The sequence below is a fragment of the Cygnus olor genome, chromosome 2, assembly GCF_009769625.2.
Source record: "Cygnus olor isolate bCygOlo1 chromosome 2, bCygOlo1.pri.v2, whole genome shotgun sequence".
Lineage (NCBI taxonomy): Eukaryota > Metazoa > Chordata > Aves > Anseriformes > Anatidae > Cygnus > Cygnus olor.
Window position 1 is genome coordinate 30,451,949 of NC_049170.1, and position 27,643 is coordinate 30,479,591.

Sequence of the window (27,643 nt, forward strand, 5' to 3'; positions counted from 1 at the left end):
TTATGACTACTATTGCAGCAATACTGCCTGAGTTCAGAGGTGTTGCTCCCTGGAGTCTTATTTTTTTATGAAAAGAAACCTGTCGGTTCAATGGGACAGGTAACAGATGTCTGCAATCTGGTCTCTGCATGGGGCCCATGCCTTCTTTTTAAGCGTTTTCAGCTCTGTCACAACAAGGAAGGCAGGAGAGGTTGAAGGAAACAAGAAAGGATGAAATGTCTGTAATTCAAGTTAGAAACTGTGTATTGATGATTAGTTTATTCACTTTAAATATGTACTTGTGGTTCAACCCTAAAGAATACATCGCTTACGATGAAAAAACTGGAATAATAATGAAAATATCTAGTTTTGTTCTATTCAAATTGAAACATTTTGACATCTCAATTCGAAGCTAAAATAAACCAATCTTAAAACGAAGGCTAAATACATCTGAGAATGTAGCATTTTATCCACCCCATGACAAACTGTTTTGCTTTTAATCTGAGGTTGCTGTATGCAAAAATAAGCAGAAAGTTTTAAACTTTTTTTTTTTTTTAAATCTGTAGGTTTCAGTCACCAAACTGGAATTACTACTTGCTTTCAACAGCAAGGGATCTGGGGAATCTACGATATTTGAGTAGAATAACTGTATTCTAGTTTCTTTGCTGCCAGGCTGGTTTAAAAATCTTTTCAGATACAGCACATGAAAGGATTTATTTATTTATTTACCTATTTATTTATTTATTTATTTTGATGTCAGACAAGATGCTTTACTGTGATGAGTACACATTATAGTTCAGTACTCCAGCTGGGGCACATGGGATAACATACTAAAGATTCATTTACCTTCCATTTCCGCCATCTTTTCTTTCAGTGGCCATTCCAGATTAAATAAAAGCATAAGTAAACAAGTTGAAAGGGAATCTCAGAAGTACATGGTCAAGAACATGATACAAATTGAGTTACAAGGAATAGGAACCTTTTCTGCATACTGATTTCCTCTACATAAGAGAGGAAAATTGACTGATGTTTGAAAATCTCAAAGATGATATACTTAAAACTGTAAATGCAATTTATAAATCCTACTTTAGTTTACCAAGACTAAGAAATATCTTGTATACTATTGGGTGCCAGAGAGTCAAATTAGCATTCCTAATTTAACTGAATATTACTTTAGAATAGTTAATATCAACTTGAATGATTTTTTTAGTTGTTGAATGTTTTCTTTGTTTCCATGTGTATATTCTGGTCACATAACTCATACATCTGTTATTCCCAGCATCAAGACTATGATGTTTACACAGATCTCCCTGCAGGGCATTTTGGCCTAACTGAATCGTTATTTCAACAGTATGTCCTAGTTTAATGATACTGTTACTTGAAATGCTGTCTTTTGCAAGTTTTCTTCCCCCTGAGGTTAACACAGCCCTACCACACTGAAAGTAGGAAGTCTGACCCTATTCTTAAGTAAGAGATGATGGGAAGCAAACTCTGCTGTCTTGCACACAGGGTTCTCTGCACTTCAGACCTGTGGAGTAGGTACCACGACAGCTGAGATTCTGTTTTTTAAAACCTTAATGCAATGCCAGTGCTGGCTTCTAATGTGTGTGCTAATGATCATAAGATACGATTACTTAAAAAGACTTATTAGGATTCATTCTTTTGACAGAAGTGGGGATGCTGCTGTGTTCTCACTTCCCTTCTTTTCTATTTGACCATCACCAAAAGAAACATTTTTCTCCTGCAGATCCATTTTTACAAGCAAGTAATGAATATTTTACGATCTTTGTAAGATATTTATGCTGAACCCTATTTATAAAATCATATAAAGCCATTCTATATATTACAGTGTACAAGTATTTTTAAGTAACTAAGACATTAGTTATTAAGACTGATTAACTTAAGATTCTGAACAGAGGACACCCATTTGACAAAGGGACTTGACTTCAGCTTAATAACAATCTGAAACATACAGGTGCTTCATTGAAAAGAAATGACACAAGGTAGCCACTAAGTCATTTGAAGACTTAAGAAACAACAGGTTTTTAATTCACGTGTATATTTACATATACTTATCTTAATCAGAGATTTTTGAAAGACCTAAATGTCTAAACATCTCTAGGCAGTTTAGAAATCCACGTTTTATTTAATTTCTTTCCCTTTTTAATAAGTCAGTACCAAGTCTTTGTACTACGAACCTAAGAACTAAAATTTATGAACACTGTAGTTTCAAAATGTGTCAGAGTTCATAATAATTAGTCACCTACTTCCAAAGTATTCCACAATATTAGTAAGTAGTGATTAAAAAGTCCTTATAAGCCTTGTGGTATGTTCTCATTTTCATTCTGAGAAGGTAAACAAGTGCAGAAAGATTCTGCTTTCATACACAAGTACAGCATATCAAGAGTTTCCATACTGGTATGATCTATTTACACATGAAACATGGCATCAGAATGTCAAGAAATGTTCATACGAATATAAGGATCATCAATACCAGTATTTAAGGCAAAAGATTCTCCAACCCCAAACTTAACCTTAAGTAACATCACTGAAGTAAATACAGTACCTTTGGGTTTCAAAAGACCCCTGCATGTAGCGTAAACTCACAGTATCTTTTCAGTGAGAAAACGTTTTATATATTCATTTTCAAAGTAGAACCTTAGGGCAAGGATCTGCTTTACGAAACTGAATGATAGCTGTGGGAGTGCAAAACTTTGGAAAATCAGGCAAGAAAAAAATAATAAAGCTACAAAAGAATTGATTTTAAAAGTCATGAGAGAGATTCACAAGTGACAATGCAGGATTTCCAAATGAGTAAGTGCTATTAACCATGGAGCACACTATGAATCTGACCTGAGATGCACTTGCTGATCCTACATCATTTAGATCACACAGAAAATTCCACACTGGTGAAAAAAAGTGGTAAAAAAAAAAAAAAAAAAAAAGTCTTGTGGTTTCACAGACATCTAAATAAGAGTTTTATTTTCACACACTGCAGGAAAATGCTGCTACAGCATATTATGGAGCATTGCCACATGCTAATAACTGTTAGTGGAATAAACTATTTGTGAACTAACATCATTTGGAAAATTCTATACAACAAAAATAGAAATCCACATTTTTTTCTTACTACACAAAAGAAGTAACTTTAAAAAAAAAATCAGTCTCTATTACAATATTTTGTTCAAGTCTTTACATTCTTTTTTTAGAAATGCATAATCATTCTAAATAGTCTTTCAACACCCAGAGAATCCTTCCTTTTTTTCAAGTTCTTTCAATACCACTGTACCAAAGCACACAGGGACTGGAACTATATATTTTTGTAATTAATTTCTTTAAGATAATGTTAGAAACCTCAGGTTTCTTAAAATATAGATGAATTTCAAGGTGAGCCTGTTAGCAGATGTTATTAATGGCGTATGATTTATTGTGACATGAAATCTGATCTGAAACCCATGTTATTAGCTGAGCTTTTTATAAATTATAATTGCCAACTGCTGAAAATATGCAGAAAGACCACTGATAAACTAGCTTCATTTTCAGGGCCTAGAATATCTGCATCTGCTGAATGTCCAATATCTTTCTGAATGAGTATGATACATTTGGATGTGCAGGCTTAAGTTCAGATCTTTTCACAGTATAATTCTTTCAGAATGAGAAGAATCGGAGGTAGAAAGTGGTCATATAACATAAATGTTTAGTGTGGAACTTACAGAGAAATATATAGTTTAGTTCTCATATGTCATTGCATATATACTAAACAGATTGAGTATTTTAGGAAAAAAGCCCCCATATTGGACTGTTAAGTGTAAAATTTATACTTGCAACATGAAAACTGTAAGTTAAATAATATTCAAACATGTTCAAGCATCACTCTCTACAGCCCTAATGAGGCTGCATAAACAGCATATTTTATCATCCTAAGGTCTATGAAGATTGGCATCTAAACAAGATCTTCCAGTTGACCCTGATGGAGAACCGAAGAAAGTCTGCAGACCTGACAAAACATTTGTTTCAATAATTATTTACACATATTCATTTTATATTCCAAAGAACTTCACATCTTACTTTCCTCTCCTCATGTGCCTTTACATGTTAATTGAAGTTTCTAAAATGTTGCTTTTATCCATCACAACTGATTGCTAAATTACCTAAATAGAAAAACATAAGCATTGCATTGTGAATATTATCTACTCAACAAACCAGATATTGAAAGGAGGTGAATTTACAGTACATGTTGTAATACATTTTTAATTTCCAGAAAAGCTCTGAGATAACATTCCAAATTCAAAAAAGCAACACAAGGAACAGATGCAAAGTCTCATTCCTGACTTTTTTACATATCCAAAGCTATTTAATGATAAAAGCATTTATGTGTAAAGTGGCATTCACTTGACCTTACTAAGAGTATATATGGAAGAGCCCCCTGTCAATGTACCAGTGTGCGTGTGGGAATGAAACATAAGGATCACCATCTGCAGCTGTCTAATAAGTGTTCTTCAGTGCCTAATGGCAAAGTGTCAATTCATGGATCCTCAGTTACCACAATGCATCATCTTGTCCATGCTAGTCTTACAAGTCAAACATTTTGCATGTGAGAACAGTTTATTTATAATGCTATTCATTTCAGTGGAAATACCAGATATGAAACAGTTATGCTACAAGCAGTCTGGGAGCATATATTTAATATAAAATGCATTGATTTCCTCTCTTTTATAAGAATCAGTATTTTTTAAAGGCTGTGCAAAATTTAACCCCTTACAGAACATAATATAATGAAATGGAGATAATCTTTTCACATGCAAGCATTTTGAGTTTCTTACCTACTGTTGAACTTCTCTGGATGTTTTTCTCTCATGATATGGAATCTGTGGGCAATTGAAGCATCCTAGCAGGAAAAAGAAAACCATAAATCTACCATAACAGGAAAATTACAAAAATGTAAACAAGGCATATTGTTTTAACTATTTTCAACAAGAGTAATACTCTGATCACTTAGAAAGTTTACAAGCACACTGTTCCAAGAGTGAGATCTATCTGAATGTAATTAATTTATTACACTTGTTACAGTCTCCATTATTCCTTTTTAGAAATCAGACATGATATTACATTTACTGAAAGAAGCTTAAACTTCTTTATTAGAACATTAACACAGTTCTTTTTATTTTTGTTGTTGTTGAAATACTAAAGTCCATGAAATCTCTAGCTTTAGAAAAGCTAAATGATAGATTCAACAGAGTTATTATGCACATACAGCTTGATATTTGTGTAAGACCAAATCTTTCTATAGAATTTGGTAGAAAATGAAAATAACTGCTGAGATATCTTTCCTCTATATCAGGGTGGAAATGATCTGGGGGGAAATGGTTGTTAATATAATAAAAGAGACTTTTAAATTAAGTATATACTACTAAAGTGTTTTGAAAAAATAATAAATGATGCTAATAATAGAATCAAATGTGTATTTGAAATGAAATACCAAAATGAAAGATGTGTGTAACATTTTAAAGAAAATCAAACCATTGTAATGCTGGAAGTTGCTGAAAATAAAGTATTTCGAACTGCTCTGCTAGAATCAGTTTTCACAGCATTTATATTGCAGGTATGAAAGTAATGTTTTCCTCAGGTATGAAAATAATTTTTTCCTCATTCTAGATAATGTCATATTTATTTCACTTAATAATTCATAAAAAAAGATACGAACTGGGAATTAAGAAAGCACAAATTTTGTTTTCATCTTTTAATATATGTATTAAATGAGTTGTGAGAGTATGAAATCTACCAACTCTACAGTCTTGCAGGAGATGGTAAACATTGGATCATGTTTTCATAATTATGTCTTAAAATGCTGCATATATAAGAATATACATATGCAAAGTGTTAGTTTAGTTAGTAAGAATTTTAAATGAATTGTAAATGAAATGAAATGAAAATGTAAATAGTTTGACAGAAACTACAAATACAATATCACTATAATTAACTATCATGTATAAGAAACAACTTAAAAGATTATAGAAATATAAAAACTAAGAATTTGAGAGAAGTATCAAATTCAGTATGAAGTCTATATCTAGCAATATTTTAAATGATTTTCAAACTATCAAAATTAGCAAATTAAAATTGGGGGGAAAAAGAACATGAAATACTTTACTTAAATTTTATCTTGTTGCTGATTCCAAACATGATTAAGATATTTTGTTTAAAATCATTTTTATTTAAACACATCAACTTTAATGTAATTAATATAAATAAGCAAGCAAGTATTTAGTGCAGATATATAGGCACCACTAACATCAAACATGGCTACAACACCATGACTAAAACAGTTCTTTATTTACTAAGACTTTTTTTTTTACTAACAGGGTATCTTTCAGAGAACAAACTAATCCAGCCTCCGGGTTTGGTTTACTAAACCAGGAGTACTTTGGAAAATAAATGCATGAACTTTAATACTATGTCCAAAAAAGAATCATTTAGATAAATTGATAAAATTTATATATTTTTTTAAGATTATGAATAAAAGGCAGTAAGTGATTACATTTTATATGCACTCTACCTATGTAAGGATGTAGAGTGTAGAATGTTTTTAGCAACATGACTTGTGATCAGCGACAAAATAATCATAGAATCATAGAATATCCCAAGTTGGAAGGGACCCATAAGGATCATCAAGTCCAACTCCTGGCACCGCACAGATCTACCCAAAAGTTTAGACCATGTGACTAAGTGCACAGTCCAATCGATTCTTAAATTCAGACAGGCTTGGTGCAGTGACTACTTCACTGGGGAGCCTGTTCCAGTGTGCAACCACCCTCTCGGTGAAGAACCTCTTCCTGATGTCCAGCCTAAACTTCCCCTGCCTCAGCTTCACACCGTTCCCACGGGTCCTATCACTGGTGTTTACGGAGAATAGGTCACCTGCCCCTCCACTCCCCCTCACGAGGAAGTTGTAGACTGTGATGAGGTCCCCCCCCTAGCCTCCTCTCCTCCAGGCTGAACAGGCCCAGTGACCTCAGCCGCTCCTCAAACGTCTTCCCCTGTAGGCCCTTCACCACCTTCATCGCCCTCCTCTGGACACTCTCCAACAGTTTCACGTCCTTTTTGTACTGTGGTGCCCAGAACTGCACACAGTACTCGAGGTGAGGCCGCACCAGCGCAATCTATTAGTGGCATCACTAGATGTACTGACTCCATTGAAATACTCACTTTATTCATGATCTAATTACGCAGTTTCTAAAAATGAATATAATTTGTTGTTTTATGAAGATTACATCTACTTATTTATTTTTCTATCATCTTTGAGAATGGAATTGTTATTTGACACTTTACTGTCCCACAAGGACATGAGAGGAAAAAGCTCTAGGGACTGAACTAGTGTTAGTCATAAAATGCACAGTAGTTCTGTCCTGTCATCCAAACTGTCATCAGAAACTTGTCAAACTACACTTATAATTACTTTAAATTTATTTTCATGTGCAATGCAATTTTATAAGGTAAATATTCACAAATATCCAGGTGATCCCACAGTTCTTGAAGACGGATAAAATAAAGCTGACAGTAAACCCTGAGACGTCACTCTGCTAAACAAAGCCTGCCAGCTGAACTAAAATAACTCCGTTAACTCTAGAAAAACCTATTATTCATACGTTATCCCACATTAGATGTGTCAACATTAGAAAAGTACATTCGTTATCCAGTTCTATATGAAAAAAAAATAAATAAAAGAACTACTGTTGTGGTTAACTGTTAATTTTCTCTACATTGAAGCAAAAGAAAAAGACAGACTCAAGACAAAATGAATAAAGGAGTAGTAGCATATTTGACAGAAACTAGGAAACACTAATCAAGGACTAACTGTCTAATGAATGAAATGAAAAGGCTAATGTGCTTACTCATGCATAACAAATGCAAGGCACAAACAAGCTAGGGATCAATGCCCACTGCAGATGGCAAACAGGCAGTTGTTTCTATGCAAGGTTGATTTGACTGAATTTTTTCCCCTGCCTGAACATTTTCTGACTCCAAAATAGATCAACTAACTTAATGAGCTGAGAGGAAAAAAAAAAAAAAAGTGATACACATAGCTAATTTTGATGTACCCAACATGAGATGGACACACGTCAGAACAACTTACAAAAACTGCTGAAAGGCTATGGCTTTGTCAATGGAGACTGTAAAACAGACTAGTTACTATACACAGATAAATTCCAGATAAGTCCCACAGATAAGCAGGGGAGCTGCTAAGGCTTTCTTAGGTTAATACTGCCTGATGGCTCTTTTAAGCCCTTGAATGCACAGCCCTTAAATTCCCTAGACAAGGACTTCATCCCAACTATAACTCCATGCTGTAGAATAATCTGAAACCCGTCCATGCTGGTTGCTCATTAACAACATAATCCTTTGTTTCATAGAGGAGAATAAAAAAAAAAAAAAAAAAAAGCCCTTTTTTTTTTTTTCAAATGTCTATAATCTTTCATTTGTTAAGATAGTAACATATAAACTAGTATAAATAAAGAACAATCATAACAATTAAAAGAGCAGGAATCTGAGAGTGGCTAGGAATGCAAGTTCTGTCTTCCTAGAGCTGCAGGGATTACCAGATACCGTCCCTGAATCCTAAAGAAAAACCATTATGAGTTTTGCATTTCTGGATGAAGAGAGCAGAGGGTCCTTCATAGATAGCTGTTCATGCTACATTTTAAATAGGATTCATTTTAGTAGACTTCAGTCATTTCAAAAAGAGGCATCTAGCCTACGGTACTCGGAACATAAAACTGTTGTTGGATCAATGACAAAATTAATTTATTTTTGTGTCATGAGCAATATTGAAATCACCTAACTATACTGAAAAACAAAGCAATATCCACATTTATGGTAAGATGAATATTGTTTATGTGTTGTCATCTTAATAATGCTAGCATTTCCTGGTGCCTGATATTGTGGATGGCCAGTCAAATTTGAGACTTGATTTTTGTACTTGATAATAAAATTGATGTAAAAGTGAAAACACAGGAGTCAGTAAAGCAAACTCAAATGCTTCATGCATACCTAGCAAGGTAACAAGTGAACAGTTTTTTAGCCAGATCACTTGACAGCCAGATATTAGTCTATAATTAATATAATCTGTGAGCATTATATTATTAATTTTTATTAATAAATCATTCTTTATGCCAGCCTGGAATACTGTTTTCCAGAAGCACTACACCTGAATCTACATATTTTTTATTTTTAAATAGTAACACACTATAAGTGCATAGAAGCTTAACTAAAATTCTCAAGAGCTGTACTGTTAATAATTATCTGAGGAGATGCAGTGCTGACAGGCCTGTTGTGAGGTGCAAGGAGGAAGATCTTATGCAACCACTGCAATATGAAAGTAGCATCTTTCATTACATCCATACGTAAAGCTCATCTTATACCTAAAGCATTGCAATACTTTGTACCAAACATGGAGATATGTACCAAGATGGAGATATCTTTCAGGAACACTTTGAACACATCTGAAAAAAGGAAAAACACAGCACCTTGTTCTCTTTCGTATGTCTCTCTTTACCTTAGAGAGCTTCAATTCACTGCTGCAGTATTTTGAAAGCAGAGATGAAGAAATATGCAAATATTGAGGAACACAAGATGCAGTTTATCCTGATTTAAATTCTACCATTTTTGTGGTAACGAACTTATAAACCTATTCTTAAAAAAATTATTTTTCCATCCCATAAAGATTAATTCTGGACATACATGTGGTGAACATGCAAACATATACACATATAAACACCCCTAATTTAAACCTGCTCAGAATCTGAAGTAGCTGGACTATCCTTCTTTTATCTCACTCAGGTTTGTTTAAAATCCTGACAGTGAAGATAAGATAGAGAACAGACAGAGCATATCTGAATCTACTCCTAGGAAATGGAAAAAATATTTTAATTGAACTAGGACATTTCTCAAAGTGACCTGCCAAGAAGAAAAGAAGCTTAAGTTGCTACACCTCTTTAATACCTTATGATTGACTTACACACATATATATTCATCTTTTTAATGGGTATTAGCATTACCGGAAAGCAATCTGAAGCAGTCTTTTCAGAGGAGTAACCTTATACATTGTGAATAACCTTATAGAAAGATTAATGCATTTAATATATGTCTATCTATAAGCTTGCTGTGATTAAAATTTCCATTAAATAATAATTTTTATGCTGGTGAACAAACAAATGACCAATGTGCACCTTCTCTGGATATAAATGGTCTGATTATTTTTTCCTAAGATTCCTCTTTAATTAAGGCTTAATGGATCCAGAAGACTAGAAAGCTTAAGGGATAACTCAGTAACCTGTAATCTTTGGATCAGAATTCAAATCTAACCTGAACAAGCAGTTAGCTCACATCACTTATTAATGTGGAGTAGTATAGATGAACAAAAAAATATTACTGAATACAAATTAGAACAGTTTGCTATTGTGACTTAAGAATAAAAATGATTTTCTACATAAATGTCCTTACATTTACATATTCCACTTTCTGCACATGCATACAAAACAAAACAACAAAAAAAAACACAAAAACACAAAAACATGTTCTTTGTTTTTAATATTTACCACCTCATAATAACCACCTGTCTCAGATGAGCAAATAATATGGCTAGTACTGAAACATTAAAATGATCCAAGTCTAGAAAAAAGTACTCAAGAAGCTTTAGGTCCTGCCTTATTTGAATCAAGCTGTCGTCATTTCATGTTTGATTTCCAGATATTTTTGATTAAATTATACACATTAACCTGAAAGACTAAGTAAGAGGTCTTCCAAAAATAAAAAAATAAAAAAAAATCCACCAATACATTAGTTTTTGGTGAAAATTCTTATTTTCTAGTGATATTCTGAGCCTATATATCTGAGGAAGGTGATAGCTTGAGAAGAGGATAGCAAGGAGAGCTTTCAAGCTCTTTTTGATACAGCTAACTAAAATATAACTATAATTCACTATCTTAAGAAAAATCTGAGAAAAAAAAAAATCTGAGAAACTTGTGTTCCTGGTTTTCCAAGAAAAACATAGAAACTGTCAAGCTAATGCTATTCATTTTGTCAGTGATATTCTTGACAGCCAGCCCTCTGATGGTCATATTTAAATACATTTCAGCTGTACATATATTACTAAGTCAAGTGACAGTTCACATTTGAAATACTCATTTAAATAGAATCATAGAATCAAATAGGTAATATCTCTAAAACCAGGATGAAACATGAGTAACCACAGTCTTTATAAATGATGGGCAAAGGACCCGAGGATGGTATATCTGGAAGTTTTAATGAAATATTTGGAGCAGGCCTTCAAATGTAAGTATATTCTCTTTCTTTTGAAGTCTGATAAGTTTCTGATACTATACATACATTTCATATATTACATTTCATACTAGAAATGTTTTGTACAGAAAAACTGGAATCCATGTTGCAGGAAAGGATGTTTGAGGGGAAAAAAAAAGTTCTGCTTATGCTTATTCAACTCTATAACATATAACTAGTGGGCATGTACACAGATTGTCTCATCAGAATTTACTATAGTAAACTGTCAGTTAACTCAGGGTGACCAGGTGTCCCAGTTATGCAGGGGCCAGTCTAGGGGCTACTCCTGCAAGACAAGCCTATGTACCTGTATCTAAAGGACTCTGAACAGCTATTTGCTTTTTAGAAACTTACACTAAATTTTTATGTATCCATCTTTTAAGTCACTATCCAAATTCTAGAACCATCATTCGCTGGGTTAGAAACTGGCTGGATAGCCGGGCCCAGAGAGTTGTGGTGAATGGAGTCAAATCTGGTTGGAGGCTGGTCACAAGTGGTGTCCCCCAGGGCTCGGTACTGGGGCCGGTCCTCTTTAATATCTTTATCAATGATCTGGATGAGGGCGTCCAGTGCACCCTCAGTAAGTTTGCAGATGACACCAAGCTAAGTGCGTGTGTCGATCTGCTCGAGGGCAGGAAGGCTCTGCAGGAGGATCTGGATAGGCTGGAGCGATGGGCTGAGGTCAACTGTATGAAGTTCAACAAGGCCAAGTGCCGGGTCCTGCACCTGGGGCGCAACAACCCCAAGCAGAGTTACAGGCTGGGAGATGAGTGGTTGGAAAGCTGCCTGGCCGAGAAGGACCTGGGAGTATTGGTTGATAGTCGGCTGAATATGAGCCAGCAGTGTGCTCAGGTGGCCAAGAAGGCCAACAGCATCCTGGCCTGTATAAGAAGCAGTGTGGCCAGCAGGTCTAGGGAAGTGATTGTGCCCCTGTACTCGGCTCTGGTGAGGCCGCACCTCGAGTACTGTGTTCAGTTTTGGGCCCCTTGCTACAGGAAGGACATGGACGTGCTCAAGCGAGTCCAGAGAAGGGCGACCAAGCTGGTGAGGGGTCTGGAGAACAAGTCTTACGAGGAGCGGCTGAGGGAGCTGGGCTTGTTCAGCCTGGAGAAGAGGAGGCTCAGGGGCGACCTTATCACTCTCTACAGTTACCTTAAAGGAGGCTGTAGTGAGGTGGGGATTGGTCTGTTCTCCCACGTGCCTGGTGACAGGACGAGGGGGAATGGGCGAAAGTTGCGACAGGGGAGTTTTAGGTTGGATGTTAGGAAGTACTTCTTTACCGAAAGGGTTATTAAGCATTGGAACGGGCTGCCCAGGGAGGTGGTGGAGTCACCATCCCTGGAGGTCTTTAAAAGACGTTTAGATGTAGAGCTTAGCGATATGGTTTAGTGGAGTGCTTAGTGTTAGGTCGGAGGTTGGACTCGATGATCTTGAGGTCTCTTCCAACCTAGAAATCTGTGTCTGTGTCTGTGTCTGTCTATCAAAGCAAATTCTAGGACCATCAAAGGAGACTCGGAGATAAGACAGATAAGGTGACAGAAAGGACTAGATGACTAAAATAAAGTGTGCCGTAAGACTCAATGATGCCAAGGGCATGCACACCGTATCATGAGCTCTGCTGAGGATGTTGCACATCTTCTTTTCTTTGTATATGGTTACATTAAATTTGCTGTAACTAGAGAAGGGTTCTTCTAGATCCATGCTGAGTGTTTATGTGGTCACTAAAAAGAGAAGAAAAGTGATCACATGGCAATTAGCCAACATAGCCATATAGAGACTATATTAAATATTTTGTATATTAAAAAGATCTCTGTGGTAAAACTTTAGTACTATTTCTGATAACTGCTGATGGAAATCTATGTTGAAATTGTCTCAAATTATTCTGCACGAGTTGAGCATAAAACAATCAAGGTCACAGCTCAGATTGAAAGTCAATATAATCAATACAATGCAATGAAAATGGCTGTTACTGTAGCTGTTCTCCAGAAACACAAAGTAATGGCTTACAGATATATTCAGTAAAAAGCACAGGAACAGAGTTCACATTTAGAGACTGTCTAGCTTGAAAGAAATGCCTAGACTTTCATGTCCAGCACATTAGCAATTCTGAGGAAGGTGAGTAGTTCTCCCACAGAATCCATTAATAAGCAACTTTTTTCTGAAATACTAATTATTGCCATCACACTAAAAATTAATATAGAGAAAAAGACATAGTTGGGATAAGGAATAATTGTTTGTACACTGTCTTGAAAAGTTAAACTCAAGTTAAACTCAAGTTGGTTTTCAAGCATTGTCTTAATTTAAAAGAAAAAAAATATCGTTTGGGGCATTTTCATCTTGAGCTTCAACTAAGTTGGCATTAGAGTAGTATTCTTTAGAGGCTAAATTTAGGCCCTTAAATTAAGTGCCTAAACTGGCAGGATGAACTCTCTATCCTCCCAGTATGATCAATGGTAAGAAAAAAGCTCTTTGGAAAGGTTCTTCCAAAAGGGATGTTGACAAGTTTCCACTCTGAATTATCATTTAGAAATATTTTGGTATTACCTATACAAGAAGCTTAGCACTTCCAGCTTCTTAACTTATGAAGATTTGCCTTCAGAAGTGCAACTGTTTGTGCAGTCCTCTGAAATCTTCAATGGAGTCCAAGCCAAATCTTGTATCACCACCCATTATATATGCTTATTTGCTTGATAGCAATCAAATAATAAATGTTCACCTGACATCTCCTTAGCAACTTCCCATAACTTGTTAGTCAAAGCCTTGGCAACAGAGCCTTATAATTTTAATACATATTTATGTTATTCATTTGTTTCCATAGCAGATATTTAATTTCGTAAGAAGTATGCAAACCACTGAAACACTTCTCATTGATTTACACTTTGAAAGAATATTTTTCTCTTAATTGAAAAAGGTCACTGTTTTCCTAATTCATTATGTTTTCAATTTGAAATTTATTTTTTTTGCATAAGAATATTATTTATTATCTCCCCATCAGACAAACAAATATTAGTTTATACAAACAAACAACAACAACAACAAAAAACAACAACGACATACTCATAAATTAGGGATAGATGTTAGATTATTTAGCTACAGATGTTCTCCATATTGATTCACAACAAACTTCAAGACCCCTTCTGCCACGTCTTTTATATAGCCTCTTCTTTGCTCTTTCTTATAGGCCTAAAAGAAACTTCCTGCTCTTCTGCTTAATATCTGCATCTGTTCTTGTATTATGTTCTTGTTCTGTGTACCAGAATATTCTTTGAAACTTTCTACTGTATTTTCTTCTTATCATCTTCATCTGTGTTATCCCCAACTAAGGAGACCTACAGCTATCAGACAAAGGCTTTCTTCCTTGCCTAGTAACTCTGAATTTAATTTTAAAGTGTTTTTCAGTTCCATCAAGCCTCTTGGAAGGTTTCCCTGCCCATGGCAGGAGGGCTGGAATTAGATGATGTTTAAGGTCCCTTCCAACCCACACCATTCTATGACACTGTGATTCTATGCTCACTAATAGCAACTCTCTCCCTTTCCCTTGATCTTCTCCCAGAATCATTCAGAACTCTTCTCTCTGACTTCATTTCCCAGGATAGTGTTGGTACACATTTCTTCTATTCCACCTCCCATTTCTTTCCCTGAACTGATAAATTCACCACCTTCAGCAAAATGAGAGCCCCTGCCAATACCACTGGCCTGCATATTCCAAATGAGTATCACCAGTGATGGAGACATCTGTGGATGACTATTCATGAATATGAAGATATTCATGACTATGAAGATATTCATTCATTGTACTCAGTGTGTCATGTCTAAGAAAACACCTTCTAACTTACTTTTCACCATTTCCAAATCTACGTGGGTCATAAAACATTCAGATGTGGGACATGCTTACCAACAGTGATCTAACCTACTGGCATTTGTGTTTATTTGACATCTCCCTATTTTTTTTATCCTATTCTTTTTAGACATTTAAGCATGTTAAATATATATATAGCCTTTGAGGACTTCCAAGTTATGAAGAAATAGCAGAACAGTCTAATGGAAGTCCCTACACATGGCTTGGTTCTTCCTAGAACTTACATTAGCTTACAGCTAATGAAAAGAGGCAAATTGCCTTGTAGCAGAGTGAGGTCATAGGGAAAATGGTGTAACTGGGTTTGTATCAAACTGAGACAAGCCTATTTAACAGCTAGTTTGAAAATACCGGGACAACTGAGAAGCATCCAAGAATTATGAGTTAGATTAACGTGAGGTGAATCTAAACTGGTGAATGCCAAGCCTATCCCCACCAGAGTAGTCTCTATGAGTATCTAAAAGGGCACTGCACAAATAAAATGAAATCAAACTGTTCATTAAGATACTAGACCCTAACAAATTAGAGGATGCTGTCATCTCCATCTCACACTGGTTTTACTGCTACTGATACCCAAATTTGTAACTTTAAAGGTGAATGTATGCTAGTCTTCATACACAGCACAAATGGCCAGACTCTTCTGGAATGCAAAACCCAATAATCACATACTGCATGGCAATGATCAATAGTTCCACATAAAACAGGGATAATATTCTCTGAAAGATGCCTGTGAACTCAAAACATAACTAGTTCATATGAATAGTGTTTGATATCAACTCTTCCTAAGTTAAATAAAGTCTAAACTCTGCAGTAATGCCTACCTGAATTACAAATTAGATTTAAAAAAATGGAACTAGATGTCATCTTATTGAGAATTTAGCAGCTGAAAAGATATTCAGTATGAATAACAAGATCCTGTATACCAAAAATCTACGGCTTATAAATTAAATGCTTTTTTGGACCTTAGTATCTGGATATATGACAAAGTGTTAATACATGCCAAAATATGAACAAGTGTTTATGGTAGGTGTAGTCAAATTTTACAAAATTGATTCAAATATATTTTCCTCTTAAAAGAGATCAACCTTTATGTCTGCTTTGAATAAGTAATTTAGGTATATAAAACTTTTTTTTTTTTTTTCCAGAGATGATCTACCCAGCATATGGCACACAGAGGTTATGCAGTATCTATTTTTCTTATCTCTGGTCATTAAAAGTCTTTGAGGTTAAATATATGAATTTATTCCACAGAGAGGTTCTATTATGTGGTATAAAGAGAGTAAGTCACAGGTTATTATTGAAATGCTGATACTTACAGGCAACAACAACAAAAACAGCCTTTATTGTATCCAACTCACTAAAAATTAAAAACTTTAAACTTATGCTAACAAAAATAGCATGCAGTTAAAATTGGCTTCAGGTGAAAAAAACAAACAAACAAACAAAAAACAAACAGCAACTGCAGTAACTACCAAGTCTATATTGCACTCTTGCCTTGTGCAATATTACCTCACTATTAATCAATCTCATGTTAAAATAAAAATGTTTCTTGATGTGGTTAGAAACCCTGGAAAATGCACTAAAGCCCTTTACTATGATTTCACACATAGAGAATTTTGAACCCAAGAAATCAAAATGTCCAAATTGTTTTAGAACTGCTATGCTGGACCTGGATGGAGGGCTAAAGAACTGCCCCTGTTATCTTTTACATGCCATACATCCAAGTTTGCAAAAGACTGGTGAAAAAATCTAGAGAAGCGTATGGTGAGTGGAGCTGAGAAATTCCTCAAGTTTTCTAGTCAGAAAATCCCGCCCCCCCCCCCCCCCCCCCCCCCCCCCCAAGTGTGCACTTGCATAATGCTTTTTGCTTAACCATCTGGACAGGCTCAGTGCGTCATGGTTGTTAAGCAACTTATGGCTTTCATGGTAGCTTTGAATATATTATGCCAGCATCCTATTCTCAGACTCAAATTATTTGGGAGGATTCTGTAACTGCTCAAAACCTCCTTGCACAAGTCCCATTTACTTAAGATTTACAACATAGATGAGGTTTTCCAACTTGGCTAAGTTGTTTACAATAAATTTTTGGGTACAATTCCACAAAATAATTATCTAGTTTACAGAGTTACTCCCTAAACAATTGTACCATCAAGCTAGCAGTGAAGCAAGCTGTAGTGCAGATGCAGAAACAAGCAGTATGAGACAAGAAATTCTTTAGTTTCTTTATTCTCTGAAGCCAGAATCCCTTAATTTAAAATAAGCCACAGAATATACCACTATGTATATGTGAGTCAGGTATTAAATGGATGCAGAAGTAGCAAACTACACTTCTATTTGCATGTATATCATGGTTTTAACACATGACTACAGAGCTTCATCATTTTGAAAATCTGCTGATATGGTGATTTCGACTCCAACAGATCTGTTCAGGTGACCACCTAATGCACATGGTAAAAGTCAGGTCCATAAAATTTCATAAGAACTTGAATGGGACAGTTTCTATGAACTCCAGGCCAGATATTTTGTAAACACCTGTTATAAATGGAAAACTACATTGCTTTTGATAACAGTAACTCAAACTGTTTCATGAGCCACAAGTTCTAAATAAATCTTTGCTCTAAATGAAAGCATAGTCAAATCACCCTTCAACTTTTGACCTTGAAAACCAACAATGTAAAAGGCTGGAAGCTTTTCCTAGATTTTTACTAATTTGCAAATTAAAGAGCGCCCGTTTGTAAAGTGTTGCTCTGCTCTGCCAGTCAAATAATGTAACCAATACTAGATGACAAGCTAGTGTTCCCAAATTTGCTGCACAGTAAGACACTTGTCTTATGTTTGTAAGTAACCCTTGTAATTATAGCAAAACCAAATGTAGTTAATATTAACTTTTACACAAGCCTAAATATCATATCCATATTACATCAGAAGTTATCAGAAGTAAGAACATTTTAATGGTTATAACTATTTTGTATAATACTAGCATTAATAAGGATAATATAATTAAATCCTAGTTTACCAGTGTTTTAGTTTTGCTAATGAAAATTAAAACTAACAGAAAGTTACGCAATTTAAAGATCAGTGCAATGAAAACATTTCAAACTTTTGGAAAAGTCTGAAACCAAACTTTAATCTTTTGAAATATGTTATTGAGATACTCCTTTAAGGACAGCTTGAAACATAAAAAACATTTATTCTTAACTAAATTAAAGTTGCAGTTTGAGCTGCCATGAATTTCCAAAGGGATGAATCCATGTCAACATTCCCCAAAGGGGCATTTCAAAATGACTTTAATTTATATTTTATCTGTGACAAAAACACTGTTTCTGGAATAAGCAGCATTTTCTTTTCCTTTAATTTTCTTTCAGTAAAAATACTTACACTGGTCAAAATTACTTAAGTATCATCTACAGCAATTTCACTGTTATTGCACAAATTGTAAATTATGCTTTCTGAATTATGGATGGAATTTTTAGAAGGCTTCCATTTTTATAGTCTTTTGAAAGGACAATGAAATCTATAAAAAACCAAGATTACAATTTCAGCATTTAAAATCTACACAAAGTAATTCAAACAAATGTTATGACATTTAAGATAATGAAACCCTTCATTTATGCCAATGTGTCCTACTTCACATATAAGGAGTCAGAACAGATGTCCAAATAGTCTAATGCCAGAAAAAAGTTAGGGCATATCTTGATTAATACTCTCAGAGCAGTCCATGGTGTCTCTTTAAAACTGGCATGCGTTCCTTCAAAACATCTATTCAAAATCCATTCTAGGAAACACAGCTAGACAAAGTGTTCCCAAGACAAAAGGAAAACAATAAAGCTCTTGTATAACCCTTTTAGCAATGTAAGCTGCATATTATCGACAGACCATTCATTGCAATCAACAAATGATTAATTGCAAATTTGTTGCTAAATTGACCACGAAAAAGACAAGCTTCAGGGTACTGTTAAAGAGGAAAAACTTATGTTAAAAATGATTGGAGACTTTTTGTAGTGAATTAATTCTAATCGATACTCTTGTTGACTACACAGTGAAATAATGACTTCCTTAAATAGTGTATGTACCCATTATTGTAGACATTCAAATTAATATTTAACCTAATGCCTTGCCTTTTTTTTTTTTCTTTCCGTTTTGAAACAGCATTTTTCTAACTTCACCTTTAAGAACTACAGTCTATCTACTATCAATTGCAACATAAAACAGACTTTAGTAATGACAAGTATCAGTCAGCTTGAGACATAATATACAAGTAACATAAAAATTTATTATGCAGAACTGATGAAGTTTATTTAGACTATTTACACAAAATCTTCTTTTAAATTACTTTTGGCATGGATGAACTATAAGATACCTTTAAGCATATCTGTCTTGCAAACTTCTGACAACTCTGCAAACTTACGTGCAAAAGTGTGATTTCAGATTTGCCTTGTTGTGCATATTCCTCTTATTCTAGATGTAGTCATATAAGTAAAAGCTAACTTTTTAATGATGTAGACAATTTCATTCCTATGAGGGTCAATGTAATACTCTTTAAATAATATGTTTATATTTTATATATATATATTATTTGTTTGTTTTTGGCAAGCCAATGTTTTCTTGAAAGTGCTTTGCTTCTTCCTTTTGACCCACAGTTTGGTTCTCAAATTTCTTTTCATGAAAAATTCCCACTGACTTACACACAGAGTTATTGATGAAGAGATAATTTAATGGTTCAAATATATTCACAAAGAAGGCCATAACTTTAACAGTTTTCTGACTGTGAATGGATTGATGCACATGTCTAAAAAGTCTCTCACTAAACCTCTTTGAGAAGCAAGTTTCTTGTTAATATGGTTTACGTTGAACTGCAGAGCTGAACTATTTTATTCTTTTCTATTTTTTCATTGTAATGTTGCAGAAATGTAAAAACCATTTTGCTAAGAGTATCTGTTAGATAACATACTATGACTTGTGGGTTGTTTTTTCTTTTTTTTTTTTTTTTTTCTTGGTGCGGAGATGAGGGGAGGGCGGGGGGAAGAGTTATTTTTTCCAGACACTATGAATTATTTATTCTACTTCACAACTACTCCTGCAATGTAAAATAATATATTTTTTAAAGTTATACCAAGGAAATAAATTTGAAAAGTTTCAGGTTTCTCTGACTCCAAAGCAAATAATAAATTTATTTAAAAAGTACAAACAAATGAGCTAAGGACATGGCTCAGAGCTGAAAGCCTAGCTGTTGACAAATTGATGCCAGTTTTTAAATGTCTATGCAGGGCAAATATTGTTAACACTTCTGCTTTAAAGGTGGCTGAAACATTGGTATCTTTGAGGAATTTAGATTACATAAAGGATCCACAATACCTAATTTTCAGATGTTTAGCCCAATAAATACAAACAGGTACTTCAAAAATCGACGCTAAGTCTTCTGTGCTTTATGAATCAAACAGATTTGGCCATCCCACTGTGTCTTTCTCTTCACTTCAGCAAAGTTCTTCCACAGACCTGCAAACAGGTACTAATCGCTGTTGTTTGAAAGAGTTGAGCAGAGCTTGTAAAAGAGATCTATGTAGACACTCTTCCCAAGTTTCAAGCCTATAGTTATACCCTTTTTGTTTGGTTGAATATAATGGATTCAATAAAACTTTACTTTAGACACAAGCTTATGAGGGCACTTGCTGAGACCATTGATCCTCTGTTTTTGTTGTTGTTCTTGTTTCTCTCTTTTATTTTATTTTTTTAAATAGAAGATTGTCATAGGCTATAATGTACTAACCAGTGCTAAGGCCTCTGTGTTCACCATTTTCATTCTAACATTCTACACCTTAAAAATACCCATGGCTGTACGTAGAAATGGACCTCAGGGATAGCATCTCTAGCTGTGAAATACTATTCTGTGCAACTGTTGTGGGTTGGTTTTGGCAAAACTGAATATCAGCTCTTTTCCCTGCAAACAATAAGAGAAACTAATGACGTATTTTCAAAATATCAATACAAAACACAGCAAAAAGTTGTTTCCTTAATTAAGAAATAAGGAACTACAGGATATCTCTGTGTTTATAACCTAAAGTGCAAATTTTTCATCTAGTATTCATTAATTACGGTGATATAAACAGCTATAACATTGCACAAAAAGTGTCATATAACTTCCATATAACAAAGTAGCCTCTATTTGGTACAACAATGATTTTTAATTTAGCCTTTAAACTATGTCCTCATAAAGAATCATCCTTGAATTGCTGTTTTTATTTTATTTTATTTTATTTTATTTTATTTTATTTTATTTTTGTATAAGTCCTTCTTAATTCTGATATGTAAACCAAAAAACCTGACATGCTATGTGTTTGAGAAGCCTCTTTGGATTCCAGCTGGCTTGGCTGTATGCCTTTCTAATGGTAATGAAGTCACACAGCTGCTAGGACAATCAGCTGGAGTTCAGATCATCACTAGCTAAATGGATATCCACTGACTGGCTTCTTATCAGCACTCATTAAAGTTCGGTGTTAACAAACTGTAGGGTTATGTAGGTTTACATGGTTACAGCAAAGTGCATTTTAAAAATGAGCTTGTTGGAGCTGAAAAAAAAAATCTCTCCTTTTTCTGCCTATAAATGTTACTTTGTGTTGGTCAACTCAAGAAATATTCAATCCTACTCCCAGCGAAGTGAAAGGAGAATTCCCATTCATTTGCATGGAAGTAAAACAAATCAGTTCCCAATGTTTCACAGATTTTTGAAGAATGACACTATTCAGATTAGTTCAGAATGTGTCAGCTAGTCACTAAGTATCCAGCTATGTCCAGTTTTCAACTTAGAATGCAGCACACACCAGCCCTGTAAGAATTTACCAGTTTGTACTTTGCCCATCAAATTGCTGCCTATAGTTTTAGTCTTTTGTTTTTATTGAATGAAATTTGAGTTACTAAACTTCAGTAGAACACAAAACATGCAATGGTGCTTGCTCGAGATACTAAAATGGGATAAAAGGCTGTAAGAGCCGTGAGTGAATGTGCAGTGATGTACCTCCTAAAGCATTGTCCACATTCTTCAAAACTGATATATCTCCTAGACAAAATTTCAGCTGTTAAAAGTAATAGAACCAAACTGTGCCAATTATGAGAACAAACATCAACTACTGTATGAGTGAATTTTTCTGTGAGAAGTAAGAGTTGTTTAATATCTGAGCCTCTTGTGAATTAATGAGAGGGGTTTTCTTTGTTGTTGTTTTTAAAGAATTTCAGTTAGTCAGCATTTTGGTCACCAGGTTTATGAAATACCTCACAATGTAAGAGCTGTACAATATAAAATTTATGACTGACTTAAAAGGACCTTATAGTCCTTCTATATAGGGACTTCATCTTTTTTTTTTTTTTTAGTCTTTATATTGTTTTATGCGAAGTATAATAATAATAATAATTAAAAACAACAACCCACCAAATTGCAAGCAATTACATCCAGTACTCCAAACAGTTCTGACTTTTGAACTCTTTACTTTCCTTTTAAGGCTTACCCAGCTCTTTCTCATTGGGTTTACTCTAGGAAGCAAGAGCTAATCAGTATCACTTATTTGAAGCTCAGATTAAAGGCTTTGGTAACACCTCTGGAAAAAACGCAGCAAAATATCATACCTCCCACTAACCAATATATGGAAACTCACCCACATAAATGATATCATCCTGATTCAACTAAGCATGCTCAAACTGAGCAGTGACATTCATGCACAGGGAGAAGTTCATAGACGGAAAATAACAATACTCCTACGGTTAATTACACTCAAAGAGAAATAGGCAAATAACTCCCTTACACTTGCAAATATTCTGAATTGCTAGCAAAAAAAAAATAATTTAATTTTGATTTTATAATTATTTTAGTGGCTATGAAAGCTGAAAAGATGACAGCATTTTCTACATAAAGCCCTATATTTATCCACTGAGCTTAGGTTTCCCTGCCAATATCCTTTGGCTTTTACCTAGAGGGGCTACTTCTGCTGGCAAGCAATAAATTCACTTCCATGGTACACAGTTGAGGCTGTCAACCAATGTGCCAATTGTATGACATGGAGGTCTATTCAATAGAGAAGACTCAGCAGAATTATTCTATAGGTTGTATAAATGTCATCTGGTAATAACTTTTGGTTACTGTATACCTCAGCTGAATTTAAATAACTAATCTAGAACGGAAAATCTCTGTAACCTGTTACTTCTCTTAGAAACATAAAACAGAAGCCAGTCAATCAACCAACAAGATGTAGCAACTGTCAGTTGACTTGATTTTTGTTCACTAGCAAGCACACAATTCACTATCATTTACAACTCCAGCTCCACATCCCTTCATATCAGTACAAATATTCCTATTAACTTCTGTGGGCCTTTGATTAGAATTTACCAACTTAAAAGGAACACATAGTTTTCAGATAGAAAATAAGTAGGTTTACTTTCAACTCAAATGACATACATTTGTTTCCTCCTCTTTGGATTTATAAAAGATAGCTTTAGTAGCTAAAGAGTTAGGATGAGCACAAGATCTTTTTCCATTTCTAATCACTGCGGTATACAGGTATGTCCATAGGATATAACAAAGTGTTAAAGTGATGTCCAAAAGACAGAGACTTCGTACAAAATAGGAGCCACTTGCAGTGTTTTGTAGTGTAACGATCTAGAGCAATTGCTCTTGGCACAGGTCTAACCAATATGTGAGCAGGCAAAATGCCATTTGAACAGATGGCATGAGGTACACAGCCAAATAGCCATGTATGTGCATCGGCTGTGCATCGGCTGTGGGTAGTAATGGCATGATTCCCAGCCATGAAGGTCTAAACAGTTGTCCATCCTGATCTTACAAGCTCATGTTTACAGAGAATTGTCATCAATAATCCAGCTCTGTACTAAATTATCTTTTAAATTAAAAAATAATTTTTTTCTTGGAGCTGAAAATGACAGATACTTGACTTTCAAGAGAACTCCTATGTTCATTTATTTAACAAATACAGAAAGAAGGTATAGCAATGAAAAGGAGGCCAGTTTCCCAGACCCATTCTACTTGTTGCTTGCTGCTGTGTTATTACTGTGCAGCCAAAGATCTTGATCTGATGAGCAGAGAATTAGCCTGTGAGTAAAGGAATGCTTGTGATGCAGAACTGTACATTTATAATGTCAACATCATCCTCTTTTTTTTTTTCTTTTTTTTTTTTTTCCAGATTATAAAACCATTCCCATAAGATAAAGGACAAAATATTCTTCTACAATGGAGATATATATATACTGTGGAGACACAGGAAAATTTTCAAAGCACTATGATCACACCCTTGGCTGGGTACAATCAGCTCTATCTGGCACTTTATAAATCTTATCAGTCCTCACTATCATAGAACTACAAAACAGTTCAAATTCAACTGACAGCTTCAACTAATAGTGTGTCTCAGCAAGATCTGAAGATCCAAATCAATGATTTTGCCTAGGCAATTTTCATTTAATTCCTCAGTACTCCAGCCCAACTAGTATTTTTTAATTATCTATTTATTCAGCAGAATGAATTCCTTTTCTACTTAAAAACTGTCCCAAGACAGATTAAGATCTCTTTGTGCTTAGTTACTTGAAATTACTTCCCATGTCATTTCAGGGATTGGTTCCTATCCCTGATTTTATACAGATTTACATTATGTATGTTTAGCAGTTAAAGCTGAGTTGGTTGGGTTTGAGTCTACACTTAGGTGACAATGAAAATATTTTTGTTCTCTGTTCAAATTAACATAATTCTTAGAATCAAGATTTTGATGCAAAACTTTCTAGTATGAAGTTCTAAATCAAATCTTGCAAATAACTATATTTTGCTTTTTCTTAAAAATGTTTCCTGCTAGTAAACATACATCCGTGCAATACAAACATTACTTTGCTATTTAACTGAGCATTCTTATCTTTCTGAATGTTGCGAAAAACAAATAAACAAAACAGAAGCAACAAAAGAAAGACACATTCTGTAATGGAATTGACTACTGGAAAAAAAAAAAAAGCAGTCAATTATTTTTTTCAATACAATTTTCTGATATTTGCTAAACTTTATTTTCAAGGAACAATATTGAATTCTATGTCAACACCCATCCAAAGGTACAAGATCTTCTTGCTTCCAGAACATGCTATAGCATAACTTTTTAGGGGAAAATGTTGCCAGCTGCAATTTTATTAGTTTCATTACATGATCCATCCTTACAAATTCATCAGTGTAAATAAGTTGTCTGTGTGCAGACAACTAGGGATGATTCAACAGAATCATGCACTTATACTATACCTGTGTTCAGCACCAACACACAAAAGACCATCAACTGTAGTCTCTTTTCTTGGTAGATGCCTTTTCTACATGCCAAACAATCTGGTAAACAACATGACAAATTTGGTGCCCAAACAAGAACAAAACAAGAAGGCTTACTACTGATTTCAATGGGATCAGAAAATGGACTGTAAACTTATTACATATTCCAGTTTTTCAAAACTTATATATAGCGAAATATAATGAATGGTAATACTCATGGAGGAAAAGCTGTGTGATTACAGATTACCTGGAGCAGTTGTCTATTATTTTACTTGTGCAGGGGGAACTTCCTGAGAGGGCAGTTTGCTTGAAATAGAAAACAAAAACCTATCAAAAATAATGCAGTGTATTCCCAAACAAAGTTGTAATTGTCAAGAACCTACTAAATCAGCTCTTGCTTTGCCTTTGTCTCGAACATATTGAACCTCACAGAGAGAACTTGTCTATTCTTAAAAGGATTTAACAGCACAGGTACAGGTAAAATAGGCTAGCAGAGATGAAACTTACACCAGCAGTACATGCTTTTCGCCACAGTTAAAACTTTCAAGTAGATTTAAGAAACCTATATATGTACATTAGGTTAAACCTTTTCTATATAAACCTTTTCTACATAAACCTTTTCTTTCTTTCTCACTACACTTTGAAAAAAAAAAAAGGTTTGCCATAGTAAATGGCATCAGAAACATAGATTATTGCCTGGAGTGTTCAATGGTCAGGCACACAAAAAATGAACTAATTACATAATAATGCAGACCATGGGGATGTTGGGCATTGAGCAGAGGGATAAATATTTGGTGATAGCATTCATCCCTCCATTATAATACTTATCAGAGCTGTGAAAGTAAAAGCATTTCAAATTTCCTGTTTGTATAGGACAGCTGTAACAACAGCAGATTGTGTAGTATAGTTCAGGAATCCAAAAGAAGGCACATTTCTCCAAATCTGACCAATTTAGTCCTGGAAGGCATGTTGGATTTGACATTATGAGATGAAAATGGAAGGTTTGTTCTAGGTAGTAGGAGAGTGAAATAGCAGATTCACGAATGGCATCTATCATTTTCAGCTTCAATAAGGATCTTGTACAGAACAGCACTGATTAAAATGGGAAAGGGAAAAATTCAGGATAAGGACACACAAGAACCCCTAATTGCCAACAACTGTATATAAAGGAAACAAAGTTTAAGACAAAAAGCTAGGACATGTCAAAAACACAGACATTTTGGACGACTAGTGTTGAGAGAATGCAAATTATGAAGACTTCAAGAAAAGAATGTAAACAGCCATTGTTACTCTAAGCCTGGCAAGAACTGGAAGGTTAACACATTAAGATAAAAATGAAAATCACTCTTTGTATCAGTATATTATGCCAATGACATGTTTAATAAACCAGGTTAAAATAATAATAATAATAATAATAATAGTATAGATGAATGAGCTTTAAGAAACTGTTCTTCAAGCAGCAGAACTAATGCAATCTGTTTTCTTACTGATCTATGTCTGTTACGCTTACATATCTCTAATTCTGAACACAACCCTTCTGGTCAAGAAGCAGTGACTCTTCTAGCTATTTCAAAGAAAAATGTAAGACAGTTAATGCACTATTGCTATGAATTAAACTGACAGCTAAATTCTGCCTTCAAAGGCTGCCTCTCTCCTCCACTAGCTACTGATTTTCACAGATTTCTGAGATCTCCACATTTCTTTCTAAATTGGCTAGAATCATCCCGACGCTCACACAGATGGACAATATGGTCACGTACATTTTATTCACTAAGAAACGTGCTTAAAATCAATGAAGCTGCAAAGACGGCTGAAGACAGAAAATGGTATAAGTGAAGGAGCTGAATACCTCTTGAGCTTATCCAAGGGTATAGAAAAATGTTAGGCTCTCTTCCTTGTTCAGTGATGAATTTAAATATGAAAAAAAAAAAAAAATAATACATAGAATCTTAACTGATAACCCAGAAAAAAAAAATTCCCATCTTCCTATAATAATAAGGTGGACATGCCCATGAAAGGCCTAACAGTCTAAGGTAGGGTTAATTAGTTCTGTAACAGGAATATGAGTAATCCACTACTCTTGAGTTTACCTTCTGGAGATTGTGAGAATATGGGGAGGATGGTGTGCAGGATTTTAAATAGGTTATTGCATTTCTCAGTGGAACTCTGCGGAATGG

The 27,643-nt window shown here is 34.6% G+C and overlaps 1 protein-coding gene across 1 annotated transcript in view; it reads right to left on the reverse strand.

Annotated features, from left to right (window-relative positions):
• The window catches only part of DGKB (diacylglycerol kinase beta), a 357,454-nt gene that overhangs the window by 140,250 nt on the left and 189,561 nt on the right, over nt 1-27,643 (reverse strand). The window contains 1 exon segment of the mRNA XM_040548594.1: nt 4,803-4,867. Within this exon segment, the coding sequence (XP_040404528.1) occupies nt 4,803-4,867 (65 nt within the window).